This window comes from Helianthus annuus, chromosome 11 (genome assembly GCF_002127325.2).
Source record: "Helianthus annuus cultivar XRQ/B chromosome 11, HanXRQr2.0-SUNRISE, whole genome shotgun sequence".
NCBI classification, from domain to species: Eukaryota; Viridiplantae; Streptophyta; class Magnoliopsida; order Asterales; family Asteraceae; genus Helianthus; species Helianthus annuus.
Window position 1 is genome coordinate 179,872,277 of NC_035443.2, and position 15,809 is coordinate 179,888,085.

Consider the following 15,809-nt stretch of genomic DNA (forward strand, 5'->3'; position numbering starts at 1 on the left):
AGTTAAACCAGCTGAAATGGTTTTTGGTAGTTCAATTTTTTTTTCTTATAGCTATGCATAACTACACACTCCATTTATAAAGAAAATAACCAACCATTTAGGGTTATAACAAAACAAATCGCCTCCACAATCAACAACTTTAGATAGTTTTTTTTTATTTGTAAAGACTATCATATTTTATATTATGTGTTTTTAAATTTCTAATGGCGATTTTCTTTTCATTATTGTATCGTACTTTTATTATGTGATGAACCTTACCCGATTCGAACCGACTCGAAATTTTTTATGTTCAGTCATATGAAATTGGAGTATCTAAAAAAAGTGAACCCAGTGAAAAGAAAAATCTGGATCCGCCACTGGCCGAATTGACTCACGAGTTAATTATGAACTAAGCTTTCTTGAGCAAATTCAAGTCACAAGCTATATATGAACATCTCACACTTTGTATTGCCACTTGAGAAGCAATTAGTATTAATTATTAGACTCTAGTATGAGTTATTTGAACAATCCTATTTCTAGCTACAAATTTTATGTTAGCTGTCTTTTTATACATACATTGAGCATACGGTTCCATAATTTATAATAGTAGGACTAGGATACAATTATTTATTATAATCCATCAATGATCATATGAGCGTAGTCACAAATGTTTAAGATTTATCACAATTTATTGTTTTTAATAATTGTATACGTGATTGTAATTTAAAATTATTCCTAAATTACTCAAGTAATGATTAACTGAATAATTGAAGGACACTAAAACCTCATGATATTTGGGTCATTGTCTCATTAAACAAATTAGATAAAGTCAATTCAAATATAACCATTAAACATTCATCCATTATTTTTTATTTTTTTATTTTTTGAACGGCAATCGCTTTATATATAGATATAAAGAGCCAGCAAGCAACTGGGAGAACAAAAAACAAACAAAAAAAACAAAGAAAACAACAACCCAACAGACAATTACATCAGATCTACTACATCAAACAACACCCATTTCTCCCAAGTAGGCTTCATATTCTTCGCTCTATTGCAGAACCAAATAAAAGAGTCTTCTTTAATGAAACCTACAGTCTTCATGATGGGGATGAATAGGTCCTCAAACACTTTGGCATTTCTAGCGCTCCAAATTCTCCAAACCGTAGCGATAACAACCGTAGAAACTAACCGCTTCCACGTGGCACTTCCGGGGCACTCTTTTATATACTTTACTAACTCTTCGAGCGAATCACATTGCGACGGAAAACTAATTCGCAGCCAAGACAAAACATTCCACCATATACTTTTCGCCCAAAGACATCGGATGAAGATATGGTCTGAGCTTTCAATATCAAGCCCACACCTAGGGCAGTTAACGTCCGGCAAAGTCACCCCCCTACGAACCAAACCTTCCCTCGAAGCAATACGGCCGAGGAGAGCCCGCCACAAAAGAATATTGCCTTTTCCGGGAGCCCAGCTATTCCAAAGCAGAGCTGGATCGACCACCGCGGACGCCACACGACAGCTTTCAAGATCCCACCGCACCTGCTTAACCGAGAACCCCGCTTCAGCCGAAGATCGCCACTTCCAAACCCCATTTTCCTCTACTAGGTTCTGAATAAGGCTAATGCCAGCCTTGTCTAAAATCTTATCCATCTTGCCAATGTCATTCCACACCCCCGGGATTGTTTTTTTCAGCGGGATCAAAAGATTTGAGCTACTCTTGTGAATCGAGCTAATAACTTTAGCCCATAACTGATTCGGATTCGACTTATATCTCCACCACCATTTAGTCAACATCGCTATATTGAAATCTCTTATATTCCCTACACCTAGCCCACCTTTTCTTTTAGATTTCGTTATCCCTTCCCAACGAACCCATCTCATCTTTTTTATCGACTCGGAAAATCCCCAAACAAAATCTCTTCGGATCTTCTCCAATTTATTGATCACGCATTTCGGGGCAACAAAAAGAGAAAGAAAATACGAGGGAAGACTACCAAGAACCGATTTGGCCAAGGTGACTCTACCCGCAAGAGACAGAAACTTAGCCTTCCATTTGGATAATTTTGCTGAAAATTTCTTGATCACTGGATCCCAAAACTTTGATCTCTTCATATTAGCGCCTATAGGGATGCCAAGGTAGGAGAACGGGAGCTTTCCAACTTCACATTTTAACACATTAGCCAGCCGCAGTTTTTCTTCTTCATCAACCCCAAACCCGTACAATTTGCTTTTTTGGAAGTTTACTCTTAGGCCCGTAACCAAGTTCAACCACCGAAGAAGGCGACTCAAAGTGACCGCATTTTGAACCGACCAACGACCTAAGAATAGGACATCGTCTGCGTAACATAAATGCGATAATAAAGGGCCATCATTAGGAATCTTAATCCCCTCATATAGACCTGCGTTCATCACCCTATTCATAAACAAAGAGATTATTTCCATCGCCATAATAAAGAGAAAGGGGGAAATAGGGTCGCCCTGCCTCAGCCCTCTTTTATATTTGAATTCATCCGTTGGAGATCCGTTCACCAATATCAATCCCGTCCCAGAAGACAAACATCCTTTAATCCAGCAGATCCACTTTTCCGGAAAAGACATACATTCCATCAGAAAAAATAGGAACTTCCAGTTAATAGAATCGTAGGCCTTCTCGAAATCCACTTTAAAAATGAAGAGACCTTGTTTATTCTTCTTGGCCCAAGCAACCGTCTCACTGATAATTAACGGACTATCCAGTATATTCCTACCTCCTAAAAACGCCGACTGAGTCGGCGAAATTAAATCCCCAATGACTGCTTTCAACCGATTAGCCAACACCTTCGAAATGATCTTATAAATGGACCCCACCAAAGAAATTGGGCGAAAATTGGCTAGGGATTGGGGGTCTTTTATTCATCCATTATTAAAATTACATTCTTCAAAACTAAATACAATTTAGGATGTGCCAGGCTTGCACTCCAATGCTCCACAAGGTATCCGTTATGGCATATAATTATACATAAATACAAAAACCAAAGTCACAATGGTTGGTTAGTTTAAAAGTCATACCTCTTCCTTAAATAAAAATATACCTTTTTCTTTCTATTATTTATAACTAATATACAAATATACAGTTTTTGAAATGCTTATTATATATTATCAATTTGTAACATTGTTATGCTTATAGTTGTTGTAAGCTATGCATTAAAGGTTTTACATGCTATTCTTTATTGTAGGTTTTTATGTTTTGTTTGTACTTTGACATAAGGCTTAGGATTTGTACATGTATAATTGTACATGTCATATAAGGTTTTGTGTTGTGTAATTGGGTAAATTGGGCGGTGATCCTGTTCGGTATCGGCCCATGAAGTTAAAAACCGGCACCAGCTTGTACAGAAAACGTCAAAAGTCGGTACCGAGTTGATATTTAAAATCTTTTAGTTCGGGAAATTCGGTGCTGCTACCCGGTACCATTTGCTCATCCCTGATCACGGGTACCGTACGGACAATGGTATCGTACAACGTTTTTTTTGTTGATTTTCTTCAACTTTTAATGATTTCTTTTTTTAGTTTCAGGGGTAGGGATGAGCTTGGTGCCAACCGATACCGAATCGGTACTGGTACCGAAAATACCGGTTACAGTACTGGTATATGAAGGTAAAAACCGGTAGCGAACCGGTACCAAGAACGCCAAAAGTCGGTACCGAATTGGTACTTATGATCTTTCGGTTCGGGAATTCGGTACCGACACCCAGTACCATTTGCTCATATCTGACCACGGATTTCATACAAACAATATCTTTACCATAATTTTTTTTTTTGTTGGTTTTCTTTCGGTTATCTTTTAGTGTTTTTTTTCTACATTTTCTTTTTTTGTTCTTCTCAGCGGTCCCGTGCGCAACGCGTACGGAAGTATAGAGCTAGTTTCTATCATTAACTAACTAAGATCTACTAAAAGAAACAATTTTGATTTTGTTTTAACCATATTAAGATTTTTTTTGGTTATGTATTTTCTTTCTTACAGTAAATGCACCAAAATGCGATATCAACCGAGTCTCAACTGTGGTACCCTTCTTTGACAATGAATGAATCATTTTCTCAATCGAACATATTTTGAACTTTTGTATCTACCATTCTGTTAGAATACGTGCGTTGTTGTAACGTGCGGGATGCGTTAACTCGTATAAATAATAATATGCAAGCAAGCTCCTCTTATCTGGTTTTCTACTTGTAAGTTATAACACAAAAGCTACATATAGTATACATAACTTAATATACTTGATAGTAGATACATATAAAAATGGTTAACAACATATAATAAATATAAACAATATATTAATATAAGAGTTAACCGGAAATTTTTTTAGGGCCCTCTAGAATTGAGAAGCAAAAGTTTTTCACTAAATTTGTGTATATAAAGGCGGACCCTACATAATACACATATATTTAAGAAGGGTAAATTACTTTTTGAGTCTCTGTGTTTTATGTGTTTTAACTAGTTGAGTTCAAAAGCAAAAAGTTTAACGATCTGAGTCCCTATAAGCAATTTCTTTAACCATTTGAGTCCATTTTTTGGATGTCTGTTAACTGTGCTGTTAAGTCCCCCCACGTGCAGTCCACGTGAGGGGTATTTTCGTCCATTTAACTTCCCCTGCCTTAATTCCACCTTTATTAATGCCACCAACCTCAATTAAATCCTATTTTCACCCCCAAATCATTCACTCGCTCTCACAATTCCACCTGATAACTTCAAATCATCCCGTCGATCATCATCCACATGAACGAAGAACAATGGCGCATCTTCACGACATCTCAACGTGGTGTATTCGTGGTTATGACAACATTTCGATCCATATGTGGAGTATGGTAAGTAACTAATAACCTAAATCTCATATCTGTTTTAACATGAATCCTTTTACAGTAATCTCAACTCTGTTTTACTTCATTTCAGTTGGTGAGCCTACAATGTTCAGCATTCACATCTTCCATGGTGGGGAGTTTGTTGTTAAACCTGTATTGAAGTATGTTAAAGGTAAAAGCAACCATATTGATTACATAGATGCTGATGAATTCTTAGTTATTGAGTTTAACACGATGTTTAAGATGCTGCATTATCAGGAGGATGAAGTTGTGTATTACAATTATAGGATTCCGGATAAAAGTTTGGTTGAAGGGATTAGGGCTTTAGGGACTGATCGGGATGTGATAGATATGTGTCAATATGTTGGTAAGATTAGAGAGAATGAGGTTTATGTTGAACATTGGACGACAAAACTTGAGACATATTTCCTGTCACCACCTAAATCAACATCAAATGTGGTAATTGAAGAAATTGCTGAAGATGCACCATCAGTTGGGAATGTTCCTGTTAGAGCTAGAGCTAAACCTATACATTGTGTTAGAAGACTTGCAATTGGGTGGTTGGATGATAGTGGCCCATCAGGTGTGAATGATGTAAATGAATCAGGTGTCAATGATGTAAATGAATCAGGTGTGAATGATGTAAATGAATTAGGTGTGAATGACTTAGAAGGTGGTATTAACTTAGGAGACGACGGTGTAAATGACATAGAAGTTGGAAATGACTTAGGTGTGAATGACTTAGAAGGTGGTATTAACTTAGGAGATGATGGTGTAAATGACATAGAAGATGGAAATGACTTAGGTGTGAATGGTGTAAATAATGGCTTAGGTGCAGAAGATAGTGAACAACATGAGCAGGATAATCAAAATGGAGAAGATACTGAACAAGTAGATGTGCAGGATACTGTAAATGCAAGTGCTGATACTGATTCATCATCTTTGAAGTTTACTGATGATGAAGAGGATTCCGATGATCCGGATTACAGTATGGAACATGAGCCACCTAATATGGATGAGGATGATGACCAAAGAGAGCATGAAGGTAAAAAGGTTGGTAAAAACAATAATGATGATGGTGATGAGTTAGATTACAATATTGATAAACACAATATGATTCAAGAACTTGAAGTGGATATGGATACATTTAGAGCAGTTGTTGAAACAAAAGGTAATGACCAAGAAAATCAAGATGATGAAGAAAATCAGAATGATGAAGAAGAAAATGCAGAGGAAACCACTGAGATTGACCTTGAAGACTTTGCAAGTGCTGATGAAAATGACCCTCCCTTAAAGAAGGGCCTGAAGAAGATGAGAAAGAGGAGAAAGGGGGTCAGGGGTGGAAGAGGGTCATTCTATGTTGGGCAGTTATTTACTAATAAAGAAGACTTGAAGCAGATGATTAAAAAACATGCATTGGACTCAAGAAGGCAGTTGGTAATAAGAAGGAATGATAATAGAAGATTTAGGGTGGTTTGTCATGGTGTGAATCCTGATTTACAAGGCATGCAACCACCAGAAGGGCAGTTTGGGGATTTTGCAAATATGAGTGGGCCCAGTCAAAAAGAAGGGGAATCTTCAACAGGGGATGGGGATGTTAATGTTGATGTATTAAATACATCCAACCCTACTTCTCAACCACCAAAAAAAAAAGGTTAAAGCACCAAAAAAGGTTAGGTTTCCAAAGCCCACATGTGAATGGGTTCTTCATGTTTCCAGATCTCGAGATGAACATCCATGGTGTGTAAAAACTTTCCTTGATAATCATACTTGTTTGACCACAAGAAAGGTTAGGTTATACACTGTATCTGCTGTAGCAAGAGAAGTGGAGAGCATATTAGCTTCCAACCCAGGAATTCCACTGTTGGCACTTCAAGATCATTTGGAGAAGAAGAACCAGATTCAGTTAAGTTTGCAGAAGACATTCAGGGCAAAGGTAATGGCTTTACACAGAATAGAAGGTGATTTCAAAGCTCAATACTCTATTTTAAAGGAATATTGTGAAGAGCTCCTTAGATCCAATCCTGGCACAACAGTTAAGATAGACGTGGAAAGGGAGTGCAACCCTTTAACATACTTTAATACAGGTTTAACAACAAACTCCCCACCATGGAAGATGTGAATGCTGAACATTGTAGGCTCACCAACTGAAATGAAGTAAAACAGAGTTGAGATTACTGTAAAAGGATTCATGTTAAAACAGAGATGAGATTTAGGTTATTAGTTACTTACCATACTCCACATATGGATCGAAATGTTGTCCATAACCACGAATACACCACGTTGAGATGTCGTGAAGATGCGCCATTATTCTTCGTTCATGTGGATGATGATCGACGTGATGATTTGAAGTTATCAGGTGGAATTGTGAGAGCGAGTGAATGGTTTGGGGGGGTGAAAATAGGGTTTAATTGAGGTTGGTGGCATTAATAAAGGTGGAATTAAGGCAGGGGAAGTTAAATGGACGAAAATACCCCTCACATGGACTGCACGTGGGGGGACTTAACGGCACAGTTAACAGACATCCAAAAAATGGACTCAAATGGTTAAAGAAATTGCTTATACGGACTCAGGTCGTTAAACTTTTTGCTTTTGGACTCAACTAGTTAAAACACATAAAACACAAAGACTCAAAAAGTAATTTACCCATTTAAGAAATATACTAATCAAAGATTGCTAGTTAGTTACACGTCAGAAAGCCACAAAGAGGTGTTTCGAAACTCTCTAAAATGAATATAAATTCATCATATTTATTTTGTAACAAGTACCAATAACCACAAATTTCCAGCAAATTAATATCGATAATATGTGATACGGTTTAAAATCAACTTATGTTAAATTTGGATTCTCAGCATCACTTTACTACTATGTTAGTTTAACAAAATTTGTATACACATTTTATAGTTTAGTATACTATACAGGACTAAATATATAAGGTAAAAGGTTTAAATAAAAATGGTTGTTTATTTTTTGGGTAAAAAAATGGTTGTTTATTTTGATTTCTTTAATGCGTAATTTTCAATTATATTTTCTTAATGCTTAATTTTGAGTTCCTTTAATACGTAATTAGGTTTTATACTGTGTGTTAAATGTACCTTTTACATTAACTTAGCCAATATAAGAGGTATGGGGATGGTTTATTAGACCATGTGTAGTGGTTAAACAAAATAATGCCTCCACCATGGGGCATTATTCGACACGTAGCAGTCCAGTAAGCATGGGACGTTATTGCAAAAGTGGCGTAGTGGGAATAATGCCTAATAATGCCCTTCCAATCATTAAACAAAAAAAAAGGCAAACAGTTGCTCATTGGCTAGTCAAACCTTGAACCACTCCCATTGGCCACATTCAAATTCCATTTGACCCACTTCAGCGTTTTATTTAAAACGCCTACATGCAATTTTTTCAAAAATAATGGCAAATAACGCCTGCCGTAATGGGGGGGGGGGGCGTTTCGGGGCGTTTTTTTTTATTTTTTTTTTAAATACCGCCCCACTACGGGTGGTCTTAGCCCAATATAAGAGGTATGGGGATGGTTTATTGGCGAAACAAAAAATAGAGTATAAGGGAACGGATCTTGATCATACATAAGTTTTAATTACTCTAATGGCTCTAATGAAATGGATTTTAACATTATATTATTATTAATTAGTGTTTTATTATTTATTTATGATGTTGCCATTGCAGCCAAAGAAGAGCGGGCGTTGATATAGAAGACGAGTTATGTTTTAGATGGGGTATGGCCCGTATGCAAAGAGTCGTGTTCCCATATTTTCGCTACTTGTATTTGGGCTCGTAGTGTGTCATGGAATATTTTTAGATGGCTAAAAATCCCAGTTCTAGTGGATTTCGAATCGGTTAGGCAGATTTTGAAACATTTTCAAGAGCAAATGGGCTCAAAAAGGTTGTCCTTGGCTGTTTATGGAGATTGTGGATTTCCAGAAATGACAAGGAGTTGAACTGGATCATGATACCGGTTCAAAGGATTGTGGAATCAATTAAGGAAGACCCGTTTTTTTTAGGCAAAGCAAAGGGCAAAGGCGACTACTCTTGGGTGGAATAATTGGAAATGCTTTGACATTTCTATTATGTTGTAATGTAATTTCGTTTGAATATTTATATGTTTTTCAGCTTCCCGTTCAAAAAAAAAAAAAAAAAAAATTATGACGTTGCAGATCATAATTTTCCCCTTCTCAATGCTAGTGGCCTAGTAAATTGCCCAGACTTCAAGTAATGACAAAAAAGTCGTAACATAATTTTTTCAATGCCCTAAGGCTGGACGGTATGGTCCGTCTCCCCCTCCGTCCTCCCTCGGCGACGCGCGTCAGCCAATCCCGCCCCCCTCCGTCTTCATCCCGTCCCCGTCTTCAGCGTCGGGATATCGACGTTCAGGATGGTCCAAATGGTGGGTCCCGCTTTGTTTGTTTGTGAATGGGATTTGTACATTAGGCATTAATACTTATACATAGTTTTGTGGGGTATGATCATCCTCCCATACCCTCTAGTTTTGTGGGATGGACCATCTTAGGAGGACTATGACGTGACGCCTACGTAGCGGATCATCCTCCTTTAAAAGACCATCACCATACCCTCTAGCCTAATCACAAAAATGTCACAACATAATTTTTTCAATGCCTAGTGGCCTAGTAATGACCCATATGTGGCTTTCATTAAATAAAATGGCTAACTTTAAATTTTTTTTTTTAATAAAATGGCTCTTAAAATAATTTGGGTGTTTTTTTATCCACAATGTTGAACTGCTGATATTCTTGTACACAAAGTATAAATTGTTGCCCATAACTTGAAAATATTCGTTTATTGACTTGTTAGAAGAGTTTACTAAAATTCATCTCTCATTTCAAACATGGAAAGTCTTTCGACTTTTTACTATGTAAAATATTATAACTGATTTAGCTTCAGAAAATTTTACAATCATTTTATAATTATCTTGACTGCATCATTCGAAATAAGAATTTTATATTTTTATCTTTTTCACCAAAAGATTTTGGAGCATGATCACCATTTTTATAGTATCACCAAGATAAATGCGTGTATTCAAGTTTGATATAATACCAGAATATAGATGTGTGTTCGAATTCAACACAATACTTAGGTTACAGGGTGTGGCTTAGCGCCATCCCGTCAGGTCAGCCATTTTAGCGCCTCGGGGCACCATCAACCACACCACCATCGTTAACAAGGGGGCGCTATGGCATCCCCGCCAGTGTGCTGACGAGTGTTAATGGGAAAAGCTGGTGGAGCCCATATGATATCAACCAATCAAACATACTAATTAAAATGTCAAAAACATTTTCAAACTCTTATTATTATTATTATTATTATTATTATTATTATTATTATTATTATTATTATTATTATTATTATTATTATTATTATTATTATTATTATTATTATTATTATTATTATTGCTTACAACATAAAACCATCACATGCAAAATAAAAGAGTTAAATGCCATTTTAGTCCTTGTGGTTTGGGCTATTTTGCCAGTTTAGTCCAAAGGTTTCATTTTTAACCTGTGGGTCCAAAAAGGTTTCACAGTTGCCATTTTAATCCACTTGGTTAACTTCATCCATTTTTTCTGTTAACGAGAAGACGAATTTGGTCATTTTGTATGTAATTCTGTTAACTAAAAGGGCAATTCAGCCATATAAAACGACCGAATTGGCCTTCTCGTTAACAGAAAAAATTGATGAAGTTAACCTAGTGGACTAAAATGGCAACTTTGAAACCTTTTTGAACCTACAGGTTAAAAATAAAACCTTTGGACTAAACTGACAAAATGGCCCAAACCACAGGGACTAAAATGACATTTAACTCCAAAATAAAATGTTATTTCAATATACTTTTATAAAGACACGATATCGATATAAGTTGTTAAAAAGTGTTACACTTTATTTATTATTAATTTAAGTTATGAAACCAAAGAAAGAAAGAAAGCAAGTCGGGTTCCCTTTTTATAGTAACTTCCAAGGGTGGAAAGGCAGAAGTTAGATCGGTGGCAAATGGCAATACTCTCACGGGCTGCCTCTCTCTCCTCTTTCTCTCTCTCTCTCTCTCTCTCTCTCTCTATATATATATATATATATATATAAAACTAAACTTCCATCTCATTACTTCTCTTACTCCATCTTCCATCTCTCTCTTGTTTCTCTCTCTACAATGCAAGCTAATCAAGATTATCATAGTTCAATCATGGCGGATTCAAGAAACATGATCATCAAAGGAAAAAGAACCAAGCGTCCAAGACCCTCTTCACCTCTTTCTCTAACCATGGCCTCCACCTCTTCCACCACCACCTCCGCCACCACCGATGGTGATACCGAAAACCCTAATAACGCGTTCCACACGACGAACGCTTCCATCGAGTTCACAAAAATTGTTCAAGAAAACGAGGAAGAAGAAGACATGGCTAACTGCCTGATTCTTCTGGCTCAGAGCCAGAGCCAGGGCCATTCTGGCTCTTTCCCGCCACTACCACCGCCCGCTGTTGGGGCGGTGGAAGTGGCGAGGACTTCAGAGTTTTATGTTTACGAATGTAAAACATGTAACCGAGGGTTTTCGTCGTTTCAAGCCCTTGGTGGACATAGGGCTAGTCACAAGAAACCCTCTAACCCTAATATGGTGAAACAAGATATGCATGTTTATCATGGTTCTACCGAGCTATCTCTTCAAATTTGTTCGAGCGTGGGTCAGTGTAACCCTAGTGGCTCGATGAAAGTAACCAAGATTCATATATGTTCTATATGTAGTGCGGAGTTTGGTTCTGGCCAGGCACTAGGTGGTCATATGAGGCGACATAGGTCCATGCCCGTGGCTAGAACCGATTGTGGTGATTCGAGCGGGTGTCAAGAGTCCAAGAAACCGAAAACCCTATTATCGTTGGACTTGAATCTTCCGGCTCCAGTTGATGATGATCTCAGGGAAACGAAAGTTCGATTTCGACCCGAAGAACAAATGATCGTGTTCTCGAATTCTTCTCTTGTTCATTGCCATATCTAAATCTAAACATGTTACATATGATTCTTTTTTTTCTTATGATTAATAGATAGTTTGTTGTATGTAAAGGTGATTCTTTAAAATTCTTTTAGTTTAATTTGTTAACAGAATTAATATGATGAATATTGGAAGCTGAATTCTTTGAAGATCAACGTGTTTCAGTTCATTACAACTCATTTATTTTTTTTATTGTTTATTTTTTTTTTTTCAATTTGTTTCACTTGAGAGATGACTTAACAGGTATTTATTTATTATAAACATAAAACACCTAAGTATCTTTATAATTATTTTATATTACATTTTTTTCATTCAACTAAAATTGCATTTGGAAAATCCAATAAAACATTGTAATTCTAAAGCGTAATTTTACTTTACAATAAACTTAGATTTGATATTCTACAACTACAGGGAGTTTTTGTGACGGTTTTTTCGTCACAAATAAGAGTATCTGTAGTAGCGTGTCCTACTAGATTAGTTCTCTGGAGATCATATGGCACATGACAACACAAGTTAAATTAATTTTAATCTAGATGCTTAGCAAGGTATTGTTGAGGTTTCGAAAAACTTTCTGGTAATGAATTCTCAGGATTAAAAAAAGAGAGTGTGCTGGCTAAATTAGTACATTCTTCTATTGTTATCAAAGCAATGTTATGGGTAAAATTATTCTATAAATACTCCTAAAAATAAGAAGCGTACAAAGCCACAATAGATTACGTCGAGCAAAATATAACATAATATCAAAAAATATAACACAATGTCGAAAAAAAGACACGAGTCACAAAAAAGAGAAAATGACGCAAATCTAGAAAATACACAATGATATATAAAAAAACACAATTATGTAAACAAAAAGTCTAAAATCTACAAACTAGACTTTTAAAAACAAAAACATAAAATCTCACATCGTAGAGTTCGATTAGACGGTTCTAATGCCGCTTGAATGAAGTCGATTGGAGTTCATTTAATACCCTTCTTATGACTTCTTATTTTTAGGAGAATTTGTATTTTATCCTACTCCGCAATGTTATTATTATGTTTGTATTTTGAAAAATCTTTTAGAAGATATTAATTTGGTAGAATCGTGTGTACTTTATTTTTTGTTGGGGGAAAACATGTTTGGATTTTATTGAAACTAGTTGATTTTCCGTCCGCGTGTTGCGGTGGGGACCTAATGACTGCAAAATGCGTGTCAGCAACGACAAACAGATATCGAATATCAAAACATATATAAAAATAACGTGGTAAATATAGTCACTCCGTCCTAAAAAAGTGATTTTAAATAAACTAATATATAATAATAGGACCCAGTTGGAAACTCGGTCGTTTTCAGTTCAGTTATTACGGTGCTAACACGTTAAAATAGGGATGAGATCGGTACCGGTAACGACAACGAAAGTACCGATCCGGAAAATAAGTTGTTGTGTATATATAAAACCTCATTCAAACGAAATATAATTTACTTACTGTGTGTATGAAAAGTAATCTAAACGGGGCAATTACTTGCATTGCTACATTGCTACAGGATTTGTTGAGCTCGGTACCGAAAATACCGTTACCGAAATCCACAAAAGTGGGTACCAGTACCGAATATACATGGTACGGTACAGTACGGTTCAGTACTGATACGACACCGGTATCTGAGGGTAAAGCCCGGTGAACACCGCAGCCGAAACGGTACCGAAAATACACCCGGTTTGGTAAATTTGATATAGGTACGGATAGCCGATACCATTTACTTATCCCCTAATGATTTTACTGTTCATTCAATTCTAGGTAATATTTGTTATAAAATTTAAAATTAATCATAAAAGAAATTAAAAATATATATAATACTCTTATTTTATTTCGACTAAACTATTTCTTTTCATACGAAGTAAATTAAAATGATTATGCGGTTGTATTTGTATGAAGAACGGGGCTAGCTACGCAATACCAAGATTTATTGTAGCAATTGCTTCACATAAAAGTTAGTACCTTTTAGTTCTTTTTCCTTGTGGGTTAGTGATTCTTGTGAACTAAATGCTAAAGTCCTACAACTATGGCTAAAGAAGATATTCTTTTTTATTTAATTGTAAAACGTTTATTTTTACTCATATGAAGGTTGAGTTTGATTTAGCATCTCACACAATTAAAATGAAAAGATGATAGATATGATCAGGTAGTTCCCTTAGTGGCACGATAATACTTTACTTCTTCGTCGGTGATCTAAATTTGTCATTCAAATTTTTTTTACCTTTAACGGAGATGGAGATAACGATTATAAAATGTGTTCCTCACTAGTAAAGGCATATATGACGCAAAGTTATTCGAATCATTAAAGAAAAAAAATGTATGTATGGGAGATCATATATCTTGCTACCGATCACATGAAACGAAAAGATTGATGTAATCATGTGTCATCATTAACTACATCGATCAACAACGTGTTGAATACCTTCTCATGATAGCATTTACTTGTAGCAAGAAAATATTAGTTATAACAACGATTTTGTGACAACTGTATGTTTAACGACAAATTACAATCATATTCATCATCAAAAATTACATACATATGGGACAACTGTATGTTAATTGGTCACATGAACAAGAAGATCGATCACATGCATCACATAGGCGGTTTAGCTTAATTATCATACCCGAATTTCATTTTTCAAAGTCTAGATTGTTAAAACATATGAATTAACAAAAAAAGTTATTTGAGTAATTTACATATATATTTACTATATTAATTTGATTATTATATGCAGTCTGATATTATACTTCTAAAACAATGGTTTGATATTATACTTCTAGCATTAAAAAATTTTATCAACTTCTTATCAACGATATTCTTTTATTATTTCCACTTGCGTAACGTAAAGAAACTCGATCGCTCTCACATTAGGGTGGGTGTATAATGCTATCATCTTGCAAGTATTTTCGTAGGTGAATATATAAATCTCTCTATTTTGTTGGGTTTTTCTTTTGTTAAAAGATGAAAGTACGGCGATTCGAATCGCCCGTTGCTTGCTCGACGCTCGTTGAAAAATTGTTCATTCGGTTTGAGGCGCGGTTGTAAATGAGTCGCTCTGTTCGGTTTGGTTTGTAAACGAGCCAAGCATGATCAAAGGTCCGCTTGGCTCGGTTCGGCTCGAATTATTATTTTTAATTAGTATATATATACATAAACATATACACATACAGGGTAGAGATAGTGTACATTAATTCAGAAGCGTGAGAAGTGTATTATAACACTATATATAACACCATATAAACACCGTATAACACAATGTAACACCATATAAGACCATATAGCACTATGTGACACTATATAACAATATATAACACTATACATCTATCATAGACATGCTATCAGACAAAGTATAGTGTTATATTTGTTATACTGTTATATAGTGTTACATAGTGGTATATGGTCTTACATAGTGTTATACGGTGTTTATATGGTGTTATATAGTGTTATATATAATGTTATAATACACTTTTCACACTTCTGGATTAATGTACAGGATCCTCTATCTACACCTACATATATAAACAAACATTTACACAAATATAAATTATATGTATATACCATTTTATTAGATTTAGGTCAAATGTATACAAATTTACAATTATATCTAATTATCTATACGTACTAGCCTAATCATGCTAATAAAAAAAAAATTAACACCAAATCTAAAAGTTAAATCCTAAACCGCTAAACAACAATCTGTTACTTGTCTTAATATATCATGATGTTACCCTAAGACAATTGTCTTCTGCTTTCAATGTCATTGTTCGTACAATATGATCATCACTTCATCGGCCACAACTTATTATTCATAAGAAAAATATCAAACCATGAAATGTCCATACAGGAGTGGAACCAGAGGGGGGTCAAGAGGGTCCGTTGACCCCTCGGACATAGAAATTTGTAAGATTTTTATATGTACAATCTCAGATTTTTCTAGGAAAAAACATGTTT

The 15,809-nt window shown here is 35.6% G+C and overlaps 2 protein-coding genes across 2 annotated transcripts; one reads left to right on the forward strand and one right to left on the reverse strand.

The window, feature by feature from the left end:
- Nucleotides 1-966: 966 nt before the first annotated feature.
- On the reverse strand, nucleotides 967-2,436 carry LOC110888912. Its single transcript, XM_022136408.1, has one exon. The coding sequence runs from the start codon at nucleotides 2,434-2,436 to the stop codon at nucleotides 967-969; it is 1,470 nt and encodes a 489-aa protein (XP_021992100.1).
- Nucleotides 2,437-10,945: 8,509 nt separating this feature from the next.
- Nucleotides 10,946-11,991, forward strand: LOC110891302 (zinc finger protein ZAT5). Its single transcript, XM_022138994.2, has one exon. It carries the CDS (start codon nucleotides 11,009-11,011, stop codon nucleotides 11,846-11,848), a length of 840 nt encoding a protein of 279 aa, XP_021994686.1. The 5' UTR covers nucleotides 10,946-11,008; the 3' UTR covers nucleotides 11,849-11,991.
- The last annotated feature ends 3,818 nt before the right edge of the window (nucleotides 11,992-15,809 follow it).

Bases quoted from the DNA above. Each gene is read 5' to 3' on its own strand.
- LOC110888912 (XM_022136408.1), bottom strand. From the start codon at position 2,436: ATGGCGATGGAAATAATCTCTTTGTTTATGAATAGGGTGATGAACGCA.
- LOC110891302 (XM_022138994.2), top strand. From the start codon at position 11,009: ATGCAAGCTAATCAAGATTATCATAGTTCAATCATGGCGGATTCAAGA.